Source organism: Schistosoma mansoni, chromosome 1, assembly GCF_000237925.1.
Source record: "Schistosoma mansoni strain Puerto Rico chromosome 1, complete genome".
NCBI lineage: Eukaryota > Metazoa > Platyhelminthes > Trematoda > Strigeidida > Schistosomatidae > Schistosoma > Schistosoma mansoni.
Window position 1 is genome coordinate 12,206,817 of NC_031495.1, and position 14,957 is coordinate 12,221,773.

Below are 14,957 nucleotides of genomic sequence, written 5' to 3' on the forward strand. Positions count from 1 at the left end.
ATAGGTAATGCTAGAAAGTTTAGAAACTACAAAAAAAATCGTTCAGTGCTTAATTGTTTTAAACAGTTCGTCAAATGATATATCAGTTCACGATGTAAAAAGGAATTTTGCAATGGTAAACGAAATATTCAGAACGAGATTTAATAAAGGATAAATGTTTTTATTATACAGTTTAAGAAAAAATTCGATTTTAAACATACTTCAATAAGAATGAGTAGAAAACTTAATGCATCTGTTTCTTTTTCAATAGGTACTAAATCCCCCAGTGGTAAATGAGGTAAAACTCGAAGAAATTCTAATAAAGCGAATGATAGACCGGTTAAGTATGTTTGCACAGAATCAGCCAAATTTGGATCTAGAGATTTTTGCGTTAAAGAAGATAAGTTTATAATGTCAGCATCAGGAAAATATAACTATTAAAAGACTTTAAGATAAAAATAAAGAAGTATGTAAAAGATAGGTGACACATTCAACCCCATTGTTTACCTTCGTCAACAGTACGGTCGTCGCGTTCTGACTACTTTTGACGGTAAACATGAAGGAAGTGATACCACATACGTCTCCGCATGCCCCAGTACACTCAGTAGTACGACTACAACCTCAGACCCTGTATTTGTTGTTATATTTTTTTCCAAGAGGTCATCCTAGTATGACAGGGTATCATGGAAAACGTTTTTCACTCAACACCATCATACCACCTCAGTTGGTATTTGAGGATTGCTTCTATTGATGAACAATCTGTCTACCTACCATGGTACTCGAGTGATTTTAATCAATCATATTTTACCTACTAGCTAGGTAATCTATGAGATCTGCTCATGCTACTATCCAACTGAACATGTGCACATCATAAGTAAATCGTCGTCCTCCCTCTCACAGCAGTAGTTAGCCTAAATTGCATGTAAAAATTTATCATATAGATTAATCTAACAAATATTTAGTGGTTCAAATGTAATTTATAGGAATCCAACACCAATTGAAATTATGGTATTATATTAATGAAATGCATAGAAAAAAGGATTACCTTCAACTTCTGTGAACAATTCACTGGGATTTGTTACAATATTCTGTATATTTTGAAACAGAATCTTCTGACTGAAATTAATAATTTATTGAGGAATAAAAGTTATAGCTAAACAAAATTAAAATGAACATTTGGATATTTTCAAAAGAATAAATTACTGATTTAATTTATGCTGGTTGCCTTCACAACTTGATCGATAGAAATTGATCAATACCAAGGACTACATGATACGGCACTAGTTACTACTCAACAATAAATTAGGGTAGTTAGGTGCATCAGACTCAGCTAAAAATGGGGAATAGATATGATGATATTACGAAAATGTATTGATAATGATATTTTACTTCATATAATAGTGAGCTCTGAAATATGTTCCACGAGCGGCAAATTAGTTCGCTCTGATGGATTTGTTTTGGTACTAGTGGTCTCCTTAATCTTCGTTGTCTTCATTTGTGCGTGGATCACTGTTGACCTCTTACCATGTGGTTGATATGCCTAGTGACTTTTGATTGATCTAAGTAATATGCTTGTAGACGTTGTCACCATCACACCTAAATCTGTGATTATCTGGATGCGCTGACCCCAATGATAACAGACCATGGCGTCCCACTTCTAGTTAAGTTTTGTGAATGAGTAGGTGAAAAATTCGTCCACCTTGTGCAATGCAGCGTTTTTTGCAATAGGTATAATTCATTTTTTAGATGATACTAGATTTGTTTTTTTCATTGTTTTGTCTTTCAGTCTGTATATAGTATAATGAAGCAATTGTGTTGGTTTGTGAGCGATATAGATTCTCAAAAATTTCGAAATGCTTGTATTAATTTCTGAAGATTCTTTTCTATGCTGTAGAACGATCTCTGTCCTGTTGTGCAGGTGATACTATGTCGATATGCTAAACATCTGCAGATGAAGTTAGTGGGTGAATATCTTTATAGAAGAAAGGCAAAAGATGAAGTCCTTCAATTTTTCGTGTGGTGAGATTGCTGCATTTAACTCTCTCCACATTGAATAGCATTTACGCACAACTATTCCTAAGCGTTGTTGGGGGATTGCCGTTGTAATTTGGTATTCGATCATTATGGGATGGGTTCTTGTATATTTGTGTTTTCATTGTTCTTGTGTTTGCCCTATTGACTAAGACAACCAGGGATAACGTTTCCTCTTTTGATTCTTCTTCTTTTGTAAATCGGATGTCTTTGAAGTAGCAGAGTTCTTTGGACGAAATCGTGGAATCGTTTCTTACACAGCGAATACTCACCAAATCAAAATGTGAGGTATTTTACACGAGAACTATGTATTCTGCAGGTTATAGAAGTTATCTTAGGATAGTAGGTAGTCGCTTGATATTTAAATTCATAGATGTTGAGTTTCGAAATTGATCCACATTATATGATATAACTGTATTACAAATTTCAGTATGAAGGAATAACTCTGAGAAACTACACAAGAAACAATAAACGAGAACTTACGCAACTCGAAATAAGACATTTACACAAGGTGTGATATTTGATGTTTTTGGGCAAGGTTTATGAGTTTGATTTGTTATTTCAGGTATAGTAGAAAGGGAATTTAGAGATAATGATGAAGACGCGGATGACGAACCAAGTACCAAAGCATAGTAAAGTATCCGTGGAGAGCATCGAAGGCATACAGAATTGAGAATATTGGATATCTTTTTTTCCTTAATATTCGTACATTCTGACAGAGCATGAATCAATCGAATTCCATTTAATGCCGCTGACAAATCATATTGCATCAAGAGATCTTTTGCTGAGTTCAATAACCAAGTGGTCTGATTAGGTTGCTATGGTGTTTTAAAGAAAAAAAACAATGTCAACGTATCTATCTATTGGAAATTAAGGATACGTCTAGATAAAGTAAATGATAGATAATTGAAAAATATTCCTTATTATGGAACACAGTTGAATAACTATAAAATTAACAAAAAAAATTGGTATTACAGCAACCTCCCATAACATTTTATTTGCATGACCTACTTTGCTAGGTCATATAAGAGAGGTCGAAAAAAACCGGTTATATTTTTATCATCTACTCACTGTGATTTAGATATTTGATCTACTACTATGTATACGAATCTGTCAATTCGATTTAACCCATGTTTGTATCTTAATCATCTATTTCTTTATTGGTTGTAAACAAAGACAATCAATGACTTTACTCACGTATTGATTAGCACCAATGAAAAATACACACATTCTTCATTTACACTTAATTAATCTCCAGTGTGCTTGTGAATTTAATTGATTATTAACAATATGTACTTTCCCAGCACAACTGGTATTCTGCCTTTTGAATACTCCCGAGCGAATTCATAACGATACTAAGAGAATTAGATGCATAGTTAAAGGGTAATCATACTTTGCAGTCAAAAATGGAGGAAGTAACGTCAACAATCTTCTGAATGAAACAACGTTCAATAAAATACGATAATGGACAGAATCCCATCCATTATAACATAGAATTTACAAGAATGATATAAGATGAGTGATAAATACAGAGAGAATACAAATTATATTCAACATAAAAAACACAGCACACAAAGAGTGCATAAATATGCACATAATTACAGTTGATTTTGGATAGTCTTAAATATGCTGATTTTACAGACAGCAATTTCATCAAAAAATAAAGTTATACAACTAACAAATGCATCAGATAATTTCCAGATTTAGCAACCCTGAGGCTTCTGTGCATTAAATCGAAAGTAAGTTATTGATAATATTGTATTTGCAATGACATTAGACGATATCATAATGCTGTGAGCATAAAGTAGGATAGTATTCCATCAAGATGATTTCGGGTGCTATTAGACGTATGAAAGCGGTTTTCACTTTAGGGATATCCACATCGTGGAAGAATACTTCTCCTTGAGGGATCTGAAAAGGAAGCTAAGTTAATGATGGTTTTAATGAACTGAGAGCATAACAGCAAGGCCCAAGGGGCAACTGCTCGAGACCGATCACGCACGGCCTTTTCGGGGACAGCTTTTGATGTGTTAGCTCAATACTTTAAAAGGCTTTACCACCAGAGTAAGATGAGGTATGAAATTTTTAGGGTCGACTTTTACTAACTCCTTTGTGAGAGGCCAGCATCGCTGCAGGTGCTGGTTGTCCGATGGAAATACACTATTTATATTACACCCCTCTACAGTTAGTAGTATGACTATGTTTTCTATCACTTCAATAATGAAGATTGAAGTACACACTAACTGAATGTATCAAACCATATGAATATGGAAATAATACAGAGTATACGTCTAAACAAACTTGAAACAATTGAGGATTGATACGTTGGTCTAGTTTGTTATCCACGAGAAAGTAAAGAAACATTTCTCAGATCGTAGAAACTATCTGCTAAAAATAAGTCATAAAACGACTTTAGTATTAAATAAAATTTTCGTCATATAGGTAATTAATTTCAATTCCTAGTAAACAAGGAAACAATTAGGGTAGACATTATTATACTGACCTTTATGATTGTATTAAAATTAACATGAGTTAACGAGCCGGGAAAAATATATTTCTCAGTTTGATTAGGCTTTTCATTCGTAAATTTGATAATTTCATCAAGAAAATTAAGCAATCTATCTGATTTGAAATTATTCGTCTGTGTTGTTAAACGCGTGCGATAGTTCACCAGGACATGATATGGCACGATGCACTGTAGTTTCTGTAACCAATAAAATGAAATGTAGAATACTAACTACTGATAGATTTATAAGTAACATAAGTATAAATTAATGTTTTTATGAAATGCACAAAGTGCGGTCAAAGATGGCTAAAAACACGTTTTAGAAAATGATTGAGGAACTTTTCTGAGTTATTTTATCGTACAGCATAAACTTTAAAAATCTAGTAACATGAAGCAATGGATTTTTGCATTCAGATTTCCATGTGAAGATGAGTGCGTTTATACATTCACTCTCATAGGTGAAACATAATTTCTTATGGTGTTTTTGCGGAACGGACAATCAACGCCAATTTTGAAAGCGCATGAATACTACACACATGAAAAAAGGGAAGATATACGAAAATACAAGTAAAACAACTTACCTCGGCTTTATTATCACAGGTTTTAAGAATCCATTCTAATATATTACAAGCTTTAATAGATGCAATAGTTCGTAAACTGATTGGCATAATACTCCTTGCACAAGTTGAACAATGTTTTTCCTTTTCAAATTTAACCAGCTTACATTGGGGAGTAATAAATATATTGAACAATGTGTCAAGTTGATAAGTTGTTGATTCTGTATGAACTTTGTTAAACATATTATTGAGAATAAAGTGTATCTGTTCAAGAGACTGAAAGATTTAGAGCAAATGATAATAATAACAACAATAATACCGATATTTATGTGTAAAAATTCGACAAAATAATAATATTGGTTTAATGCAAAATCAAAAATAACTGAGGTATAGACAAACTGATAGCAACCATGATTCGGTTAAATGTGCCGTAAAACAATATAGTTTATCAACTTCAATTTTGAGATCATTATTAGGAAGAAACTTGATAAACCCGTCGTTGATAACCTTTAATAAATTTTGTCTAATTTTTGTTGACATACGTGCAACCTAGGCAGATTGCCTCGATAAAGCCATTTTCACATGTTTTGCGGCATAAATAGACTTTGCGACTAATAGTAGAATCAAGGATAAGCGTTCCATCCTATTTGAGACTTGTCAGATGGATGTACATGCATCTGTGTTAGTATTCGCACAAGGACCCAACCCCAGTGCCCTTCGCTCTAAAAGGTCAACACGTTATTTACTGGGCGACTGAGTCCAGATAGCCACTAACTTGTAAAACGAGTATGATATTTAGACCATTGTTGGAAGGGATCTGAATAATCACATTGTTGATAGTCTTGAACGAATTCTAATAAATCTTTATTGGACGAATTGGGCATTCTAGATTCTACTCATAGTCATAAATATATCTGTTCCATTCAATATTCAAAGTTTAATTTATTCAGAGTCAATTGTGACAATCGTGCTCAGCCTATCGGTGTAAAAGAGACACTTTTCTCATTACATAAACTATAAAAATAAACTTTTTCCTTAAGTTAAAATATTGCACGTATGTTTATGATAATCAGGATTGTACTGATAGTAAATGAGGTAAATTTCTTTATCAGTTATTAGATTTAAACACAAAGCTTACGGTTCAACAGTGGATATCATGATTAACTTTCCGGATGAATTGCACAATCACAAATGCGTACCAATAAAAGCTAAGAGATTTTGAATTAAGTGCCACAAATTTCTCCTACATTCGTTGTTTCGTTCAACAGGTAACTTCATACAGGCGATAAAATCAGTGGCTATTTGGTTAACTAAATCGCTTGAATATGTACAGAGTATCTTTTTGTTAAACTTAGGATGAGAAAAGTGATTATCAGACTTAATCTTCAGCTCTATTTTAAGATGAACGAATTAATAATTTATAGAATTATGTTTCGCCAGTTGTCTTGCAACACATCCGGATTATTCTTCTTCTCAATTCAATAGAGTCACATTGTAAAATATGGACAAGAATACTCACTTGGTCTTTACGGAGTACTTAATGCGAGTGTTTGTGACTATATATCATCAGTATTCAGATTGTGGACGTCAAGCGCTGTTATTATATTTTAATTTTGAAAATTAGGTGTCCGTGAGGATTAGCTCATTTCAAAAATAACTCTTATTTTATAGCACGCCAATCATGAGCGCCTAGCACTACTCAGCTGTTCCCAGTTAATAAGGAATGTCTCAAAATTCCGTCAACGAACCATGACTAATAGTACACTGAAAATAAAAATTGTTAAGGTATACTAGTAAGATCAAATTTGTGGCCCTATATCTTACTCCAGTTAGGTCTTACGTTGAAATGTAATATATATATATATATATATATATATATATATATATATATATATATATAGTATATAATCATAAACTTAAATCGCGTTAGTGAATAACGGAATTAAATTAGTCAATTACGAGAATGGATTTCAAACACGTATGTTTCACACGATTCGTTGATCCAGACAGACGATCAGAGGAACGAAGCAAGACGAAACAACCTGCAGTGGAGAAGGCGTTTGAGTCAACTCAATTTAATCAAGCATGACTGAATATTTATATTCGAACAAAAATAAATTACAAACACGCAATGAGTAGAGGAGGCAACTAACACACATGCGATCATATGAAAAGTCAGGATTTATGAGCGAATAAGTGGCAAGGCCAAAATTTGGCTTGAGATGAATGAATAAATTGGTTTGTCCAGAAGCTAGAATAGCTTATGTGGGCTTGACATAATAGCGACCACTACAGGAGCGTAAAATCGAAGTGGGACAGTTCTGACTTAAAATGTAATTTTCAACAACTTTTTGTTACAAATTCAGAACTTAAATGACTTTTAATGGAAACAAACTAAATTAATCTTACCATCAACGAAAGATTTTCCATAAAACCATCATGAATTTGTTTAAATGAGCTTTTGGAATTTGATAATTGCGACATTAAATCACAAACAATAGGTTCTCCGGAATGCCACATATTGAGTAATCGTATAATTTTCTTTCGGTGTGAATAATTCACATGACCATCACTTACCGGTGATAAGAGATTTTGCAAGACAATATCAATCTTTAATAGAAAAAGTAAATATGTAGATACCAGTCATGTAATGCATTTTATAATTAAGTAGGATAGTTTTACATGAGTTACAACCTAGTCAAGTTGATAGTGTTTTAAATAATCTAAACGTGATTTCAATAAGAATAAGAAATGACTGTAATGGTGTATTGGTTAAGGTGCTTTCATTTTCTAGTAAAACATAAATACAAAGTCAACAACAGGAGAAAGTAATTAAACTGAATTGTAGGAATAAGAGAAAAATTAAAACAATACAATCCAGGTTCAGAACTGAATAAACAATGGTTACAATTGTTCTGTAGATCGAATGAAAGACTTCAACTACTGTGTAAACCGAAAGTGAAGTAATTGAATGTACCCGTATCGATCAAGACGATAGTAAGTTGATTTGCGGATTGATTAAAAGTTTTCATTTAACTCTTTGCAATACATTTTTCGTTGAACTTCAATTCCAAATGATATTAAAATAAACAATGACCAGGTATAAACAACAGAGGTTTTATTCCAACTAATTAAATTCATCAGTTTTACTAACTTAATCAAGCCTGTTTACGCAGAAACGTACACCAAACCTAAACACTGCTCGCTCACTACAAGCCAGCAGTGTTAGGAAAGTATTCATCATTAAATAGAAAAAATGTCGGATTGTTAGAAAATTCAAATTTCTAGATAAACGATATCTTCTCATGAGAAGAGTTTGATTCTGCAACAAATATGTTAAGAAATTATTCCAATAAAACAGATACTCATAGTCAATTATAGTACAACATGGATCCATCATTATTACATGGATGGAGGGTGATGATACAGACTGATTAATCAAACTTTGGTAGATGAAGGTTTAAAAACTTGTTGAGAGTCTAGGCAAGTGAAGCAGAGATTTATAAGTTTTCATCGATTACCAAACTGATACTCTGTTTTAAAACAAGGATAATTTACGAAAAAAGAAACCTATAATGTCAAACAGGAAAAGATTCCCGATTCCCTGCAATAACTGATACAAACGTACGTTGTTTGAACTCAATTGTGATTGAATATACGATACCATAATGAACTGATGGACAAGTTCCAAATTTATACTTGTCCAATTGGAATCAATATAAAAGTTGGGTAAAAATATATTAGATGAAATATCATCACTGTCGTCAGGGAAAGATTTTGTATGACAATTTCTCAATAAAATATTCATTATATTTAATTCTTTGGAATAGATTAATTGATACCATAAGAAACAGAGCAATGGTTCATATTTTCCAAGTGAGTAAATTGTTTTATGAATAACCTAGAAGTAAAATAAGAAACATTGGTAAAAGTAATATCAATTAGAATGTAAACTGACGATTATATATATATATATATATATATATATATATATATATATATATATATATATATATACAACGGTTAAAACGTATTGCGTAATTTATTGATTCGAAAAATATCAGTTAAAAAAAAACATTTTTCATATTCTAGTTGGTAATTAATTGAATATTAGTCCGATAAAATCCATTAATATAACCTTCTATCATGAATACTCAAATATTGTCGATTATTAAATTAGAATCAACTATGAGTCTGAAAATCTATTACCGATTACAACTAAAGTTTAATCAAGAGTATAAAGGAGGGATTTCAATGCGATCACCAAATGTTCATAAAAATGGACAGATTCAGTTTATAAACTAACTGAAGGGTTATTAGTTTATTAAGTGGTAAGTGATTTTTCACACTCAGTCACAACGTCGAACTTCGTACGTACGCACATCAGTCCGAGTTGCCACACCACATTAGCACAGAGATGCAGTTGTCCATTCAAATCCCATAGTGGTAGAAGTAGTAAGAGTATAAACAGTAATCGGAAAGATTAGGATTTGAAGATGTTATTGAAGGAGTATAATCCAGTGAAACAAATTTGAAAAGAGAAAAAAGAAACGGACATGAAAAATTTAGAAAATTAAAATTTGGGAGAACACAAAGAGTGGATGCAACTTCGCCATTGTAAACGATTTTGAGCTATGTCATTCAAGGTCTCTAACCATCGGTTGCTATCGTCTCGCGGATCCCAGCCAGATAGTCTACACCTACCAACATGACTCAGTCCACTTGTCAGTGACTTCATGGATTTGTGCCACACTATGCACATAGTAACTTTGGAAACTATTCATTTACTGACACAACAGTATTGGTTTAAAGTAAAAAAGAAAAGTATCATTTCATTTTCATAGGCAAAATAGGATAGTATAAAATAATATATCAACGATATCATAGTAAACATTTCTTATCTTGTAGTACCTTTGAACATAGAGAGGGTATGACCATGAAAATCGACAACTGGCTTGAATTGGTATAAGATCAAAGACTCGTGTAACGATCAAATGAGTCTTTTTATTTACTTATTCACATGAATAATTGTGAATCCTTATCTATGTACAGTTTTTACATGTGTGAATTTCGTGTTTGCTTCTCTTACTCATTAGAAATTTGTATTATATAAACTGACAATTCATACAATTATTACTTTTTACACCACATCACAAAACTCACGGAAAATTGTCTTATCAGTCTATACAGGACATAGTTCAACACACACACAAGCAAACACAATTCGTACATTTTTTGAGACTTATATACCTGGCCTGATGCAATGTATCGGAAATATAACTATTGCGATGTATTTCGTTCCTCACTTTTAAAATTGTCCTATCAGACGAAACTGATTATACTACGCGCTTAGTCTAAGGAGTAGATGTGATTAACAGAACAGTTGAAGTTAGATTGCTCCATTGAAAAACGTACACATACACACGACGGAAGTGGTGAATCTTTATTCATCCCAATAATCTCTAATGCTTTAACTATAATAATAAATGGATGGGGACCTAGCAAATAAATTACAGTAGTTTATTACATAACAGTATATTGAATATATTTAATTAGATTTTATTACTTAAATCTGTTTATATAGTCAGCAAATCCGAAATCGCATATAAGGTTAATAATGCCAGACATATTTAATAAACACAATATATAGAGTTGACTTGGTGAATAGGCATAAAAACACTCCATAAAATTAACTTCAAGGAAATGAAGTCTATTAAAGAAAACGGAATAGAAATGAAAGCAGTTATTGGAAAACACCTATTCAACTGTAAATGAGTGAATTACATTTTCATACCTGGAATAATGAGGTAATCTGCTTAATGTTCCAATCAATATTGATCCAAAAGTCTAAAAACGAAAATAGAAAAAAATCACTGTGATACAAAGAAATATTTTTACAACTGCTTACATAATGCTTTTAAATATTTTTTTATGTATTTCATATTTAGTTAAGAATATCTTCATCGAAGTTGAATACAACAGTCCTCAAAACTTTGTTATTAAAATGTACACAGGCTCCGAGGCATACTAATGCTCCTTTGTCGTTTCATGAAGTTTACTACCATGTTATGATAGAGTGACAAAGTTTCAACACAGACTTTACAAAAAATGATGATATTGGGTGTATAGTCGATTTAAAAAATCAAATGTTATCCGGACAATGAAAATCAACTAATAAAGGAATTTATTACAGTTCGCACATTTGCATTTTAATTTACGATTCATGTAAAATGCGATGTTTCATAAATGTCGTATTTTTTTATTTTCAGAGTTACACTTTACAGTACATTTTCGGATGCACTTTTAGTCATTTTGGCAAGATTTTGTGTGTCCAGTTCGGAAATGAAGTGTTAATTACACAAACAACAACAGGTTTAAAATAATATGTCACCCAGTAAGTTACGATTGTTTACCTACCTGATTTCACCAGTTCTATTAGATTCAGTAAATGATTCAAGGATAATTGAATTAAAAGAATCAGATTAGTAGATTTTAGTAAATAATCAAATTCTAAACTAGTTATTTGACCAATCATCATTGGTTGATAAAGTAGAAAAAATTTTATACCATCAATAATTTGTTGAAATGCAAGCAGTGAATGTCTGAAAATAAAGAATAGAAATTATGCGTAGATCAGATCGAAGAGTGTTTTCTTTCTGAACAGTAAGGTATTTCCATATAAATTACTTATAAAGTGTTTACCACAGTAATAATAATAACAATAATAGTAATAGTAAATTTGGTCACTTCTCCATATTATTTTCTGGAAATTCACTAGTCATATGGAAACGATTTAATATCACTCAAGAACTCTTAAAGTATACATTCACAGGAGAAAACAGAATATGGGGTATGTACTACTGAGAATTTCCGGATTAAATGTTACAGTTTGAATGACGAATGTCAATATTATTGCAGTATATTTAAATAAATAAGATATAATATCATATTATGTATAAGAGAATGTGAAATTCAATTTTCAGTAAATTAAATTGAAGAATGATAGTTATACTGACAATAAAATATCTCCTAATAAAAAAAAAGTTTAAAACGTGGTATATCTACTAATAAATTTGCAATTATTCAATGAGTAATAATCTACCGTATATTGGAAGTAAATCCACTGTCCGTAGTGAGAAACAGGTATAACTAGGTGATAGCAAAATTAAGACAAACAGATCTGCCAGACAATGTTCATGAGATCAAGAATGTTAACGTTGTATGATGTCGATTTCATTTAGAATCAATAAACGCGATTCTGTGTTAAGTAAGTCAAGGAAATAGTTCTACTGATGAACAGATGATATTTACAATTGATTGATCACTGGGTGGTGATCAATATCAGCATGTCAAGTCCTTCTTAGTGCAGATCGAATCCTATCGAATAGCTCAGATGTAACGTCTCTTACTGTGAAGCTGGGTGACACGGGAACAAATCCGTCAGGGAGCATCAGTTCCCTCAAGATTACAGGTACACCTTGCTGACGAGTGCCAAGTAGCACGAAAGCTAAGTCCAGGGTTTCCTGTTGACTACCTCCAACCACCATCTTATCTCAACAGATGATATTTTTTCTAGTAGTTACTCATACTTAAGTTCTTTAAAAATTGATAATTCTTGATAACTTATCCAAAAAGTCAATTGAATGATTTAATTTCTTGCTGAAAACGATTGATAATGAATACTCTCTACAACGAAGCACTTTTACCCAGCTTCCTGAATCTAAGTATATCTTTTGAAATTATCGTTAGCAGGCAATGAAAACTAAATCTAAATAATGAACTTAAAATTTCTCATTCCAAGACGTTGAACTATTGTACCCTGAAAAAATATTAAATTATTTTTGAAAGTAGTTTTCATTAACGTTTACAAAACAACAAACAAATAAACAATATTTACTCGAAAAGTTTTGTTATTCGTTTAGAGATGTCAAAATTTATTGGCTGAAGTAATTTTCTGGAACAATTAAATAGATGGAAGAGGAACCGACCACAGAAAACTTGTGTCACAGTCCAACGAATAAAATGCAGAATATTATAATTGTCTAAAAGGATCTAAAATCAAGAGTGAATAAAAATAGGGACTTTATATTCAAACTTTCATTGTGAAAGGTCAGTGAAGTGATTGTATAACTCAAAAAATTGTTTTCTTTATACCAGAATATTATTTTTTATCTTAGTGAATAGATTAGCCTAATCGATTCAACAAATTCCTAGAAATTTTAGTCAATAATCTAGTCGCCTCGGTTCATAGGTAATTTGTTGATCATACTCATGTATATGAAAAAATAGACGAAATGCATATTTATGTTTAATTTCACTCGATTTCCCTGTTACGGAATTTATTGATATCAAAGTTAGTACAAAACATAATTTCCACATAAATCGTACTTATTCAGAAGTATGTCGTATAACAGCAGGCTGCTCCTCCACTTCAACTTGAACAGTGAGGGAAAAGAGAGATATTAAGAGTGAGGACTTTAATCCAAGGTTAGTTACGTACATAAAATCTAGTGTATTGATAGAATTTCATGTGAGTTTGATCTCCTCGAACCTTTAAAAAAACGAAAAGACAGTCATAACATAGGTAATTCTCCAAACAAGACGTGACACGTTATCCTGTGTTTTTCGAGATGTCTTTGAGGAGTATCTATTCAATGCTACAATGATAAAACACCTCCTGGAGTTTTATGGGCTTCTAAAGAATTTGACGAGGGATATTTTTGAACGCCATAGAAAAGTGAAGACGAAAAAACTCAATCTACAGTTTTTAATATAAACATTAATGAGATGAAGGAAACTTATAGCTCTTTATATTGTAGACCATATTTCACCGATGAAACTACTCCATGTTGGCTGCTGGTACTCATTTTAGATAAACTATTGTCTGGTTCTCAATTACTGATCGGGAAATGTATATCTTAATATAAGTGATTCAATCTATATCTAATGTATCGAATGTTAGTTTTACTGTAATATCAATCGTATTTTATTTTGGGAACACAAAAATATCACATTCTTCTGCTAAAACAATTAGAACTCAGTATTACCAAATTATGAGACTGAGAATCATTTACCTATAAGTTGGGGGAAATTGTTAAATAGGTCAAAGATTTATGTTTTATTTCGAAATATATTTCAGTTCAACCGAGGTGGCGAAGTCTGTAAAATAAATAACGGTTATTTTATGAAACGTTCAATCATGTCCAAAATGTCAAATAATGAATGAAGTTCGACCAAGGCGTTCATATATTATACACTAAAATCCTCATAACGTCAAATAATCTTTCCTTGTTTATTTGGTTGGTATGGTTTTAGAATAAGCATTTTAACTTTCGAGATAGAAATAATACCATACTGTAGGTATTTTAATAGTAAATTTATTGATGGGACAGATAACATCTAAAAACAGTCCACTTTTTCATAATTATGACATTTTTTGGTATGAAAACGAAAGGATTGTATAAAATTTAATAAAGGGATTACACTCACCTTAGAATGAAATTCATTGTAAAGAACTTCTTCAACTTTTGAAATGATGGTCCAAACAACTTGAGATGATTCGGTCTCGTCCAAAGAATTAATAATAACAACCAGATGATTCAGCAGACGCTGAAGTGCATCGAATTCAGCAGGGTTATCGATTTGAGCTGTGCCAGTAGCCAGATGAGAAAGGATATGATTCGAAACCTATGAACGTGATTTAAATAGAGTTGAGATTAAAAATTCTTTCCTTTACCGATTTCATAGAAACTAAGGTATATATATATATATATATATATATATATATATATATATATATAATGGGAAAGGAAATGATATTACTTGTCTCTGGGCAATTAGCCGAAAGTTGTGCACTCCAAGTTAAAGAAAAAATCATGAAAAAT

At 31.8% G+C, this 14,957-nt stretch overlaps 1 protein-coding gene across 1 annotated transcript in view; it reads right to left on the minus strand.

Annotated features, from left to right (window-relative positions):
* The window catches only part of Smp_165420 (putative zinc finger protein), a gene marked incomplete at both ends in the record, with an annotated part of 156,356 nt that overhangs the window by 35,722 nt on the left and 105,677 nt on the right, over positions 1-14,957 (minus strand). The window contains 11 exon segments of the mRNA XM_018793290.1: positions 201-355; positions 1,025-1,095; positions 2,494-2,828; positions 4,514-4,714; positions 5,098-5,349; positions 7,483-7,683; positions 8,702-8,974; positions 10,868-10,920; positions 11,491-11,675; positions 12,971-13,125; positions 14,563-14,760. Coding sequence (XP_018647817.1) covers positions 201-355; positions 1,025-1,095; positions 2,494-2,828; positions 4,514-4,714; positions 5,098-5,349; positions 7,483-7,683; positions 8,702-8,974; positions 10,868-10,920; positions 11,491-11,675; positions 12,971-13,125; positions 14,563-14,760 — 2,079 coding nt within the window.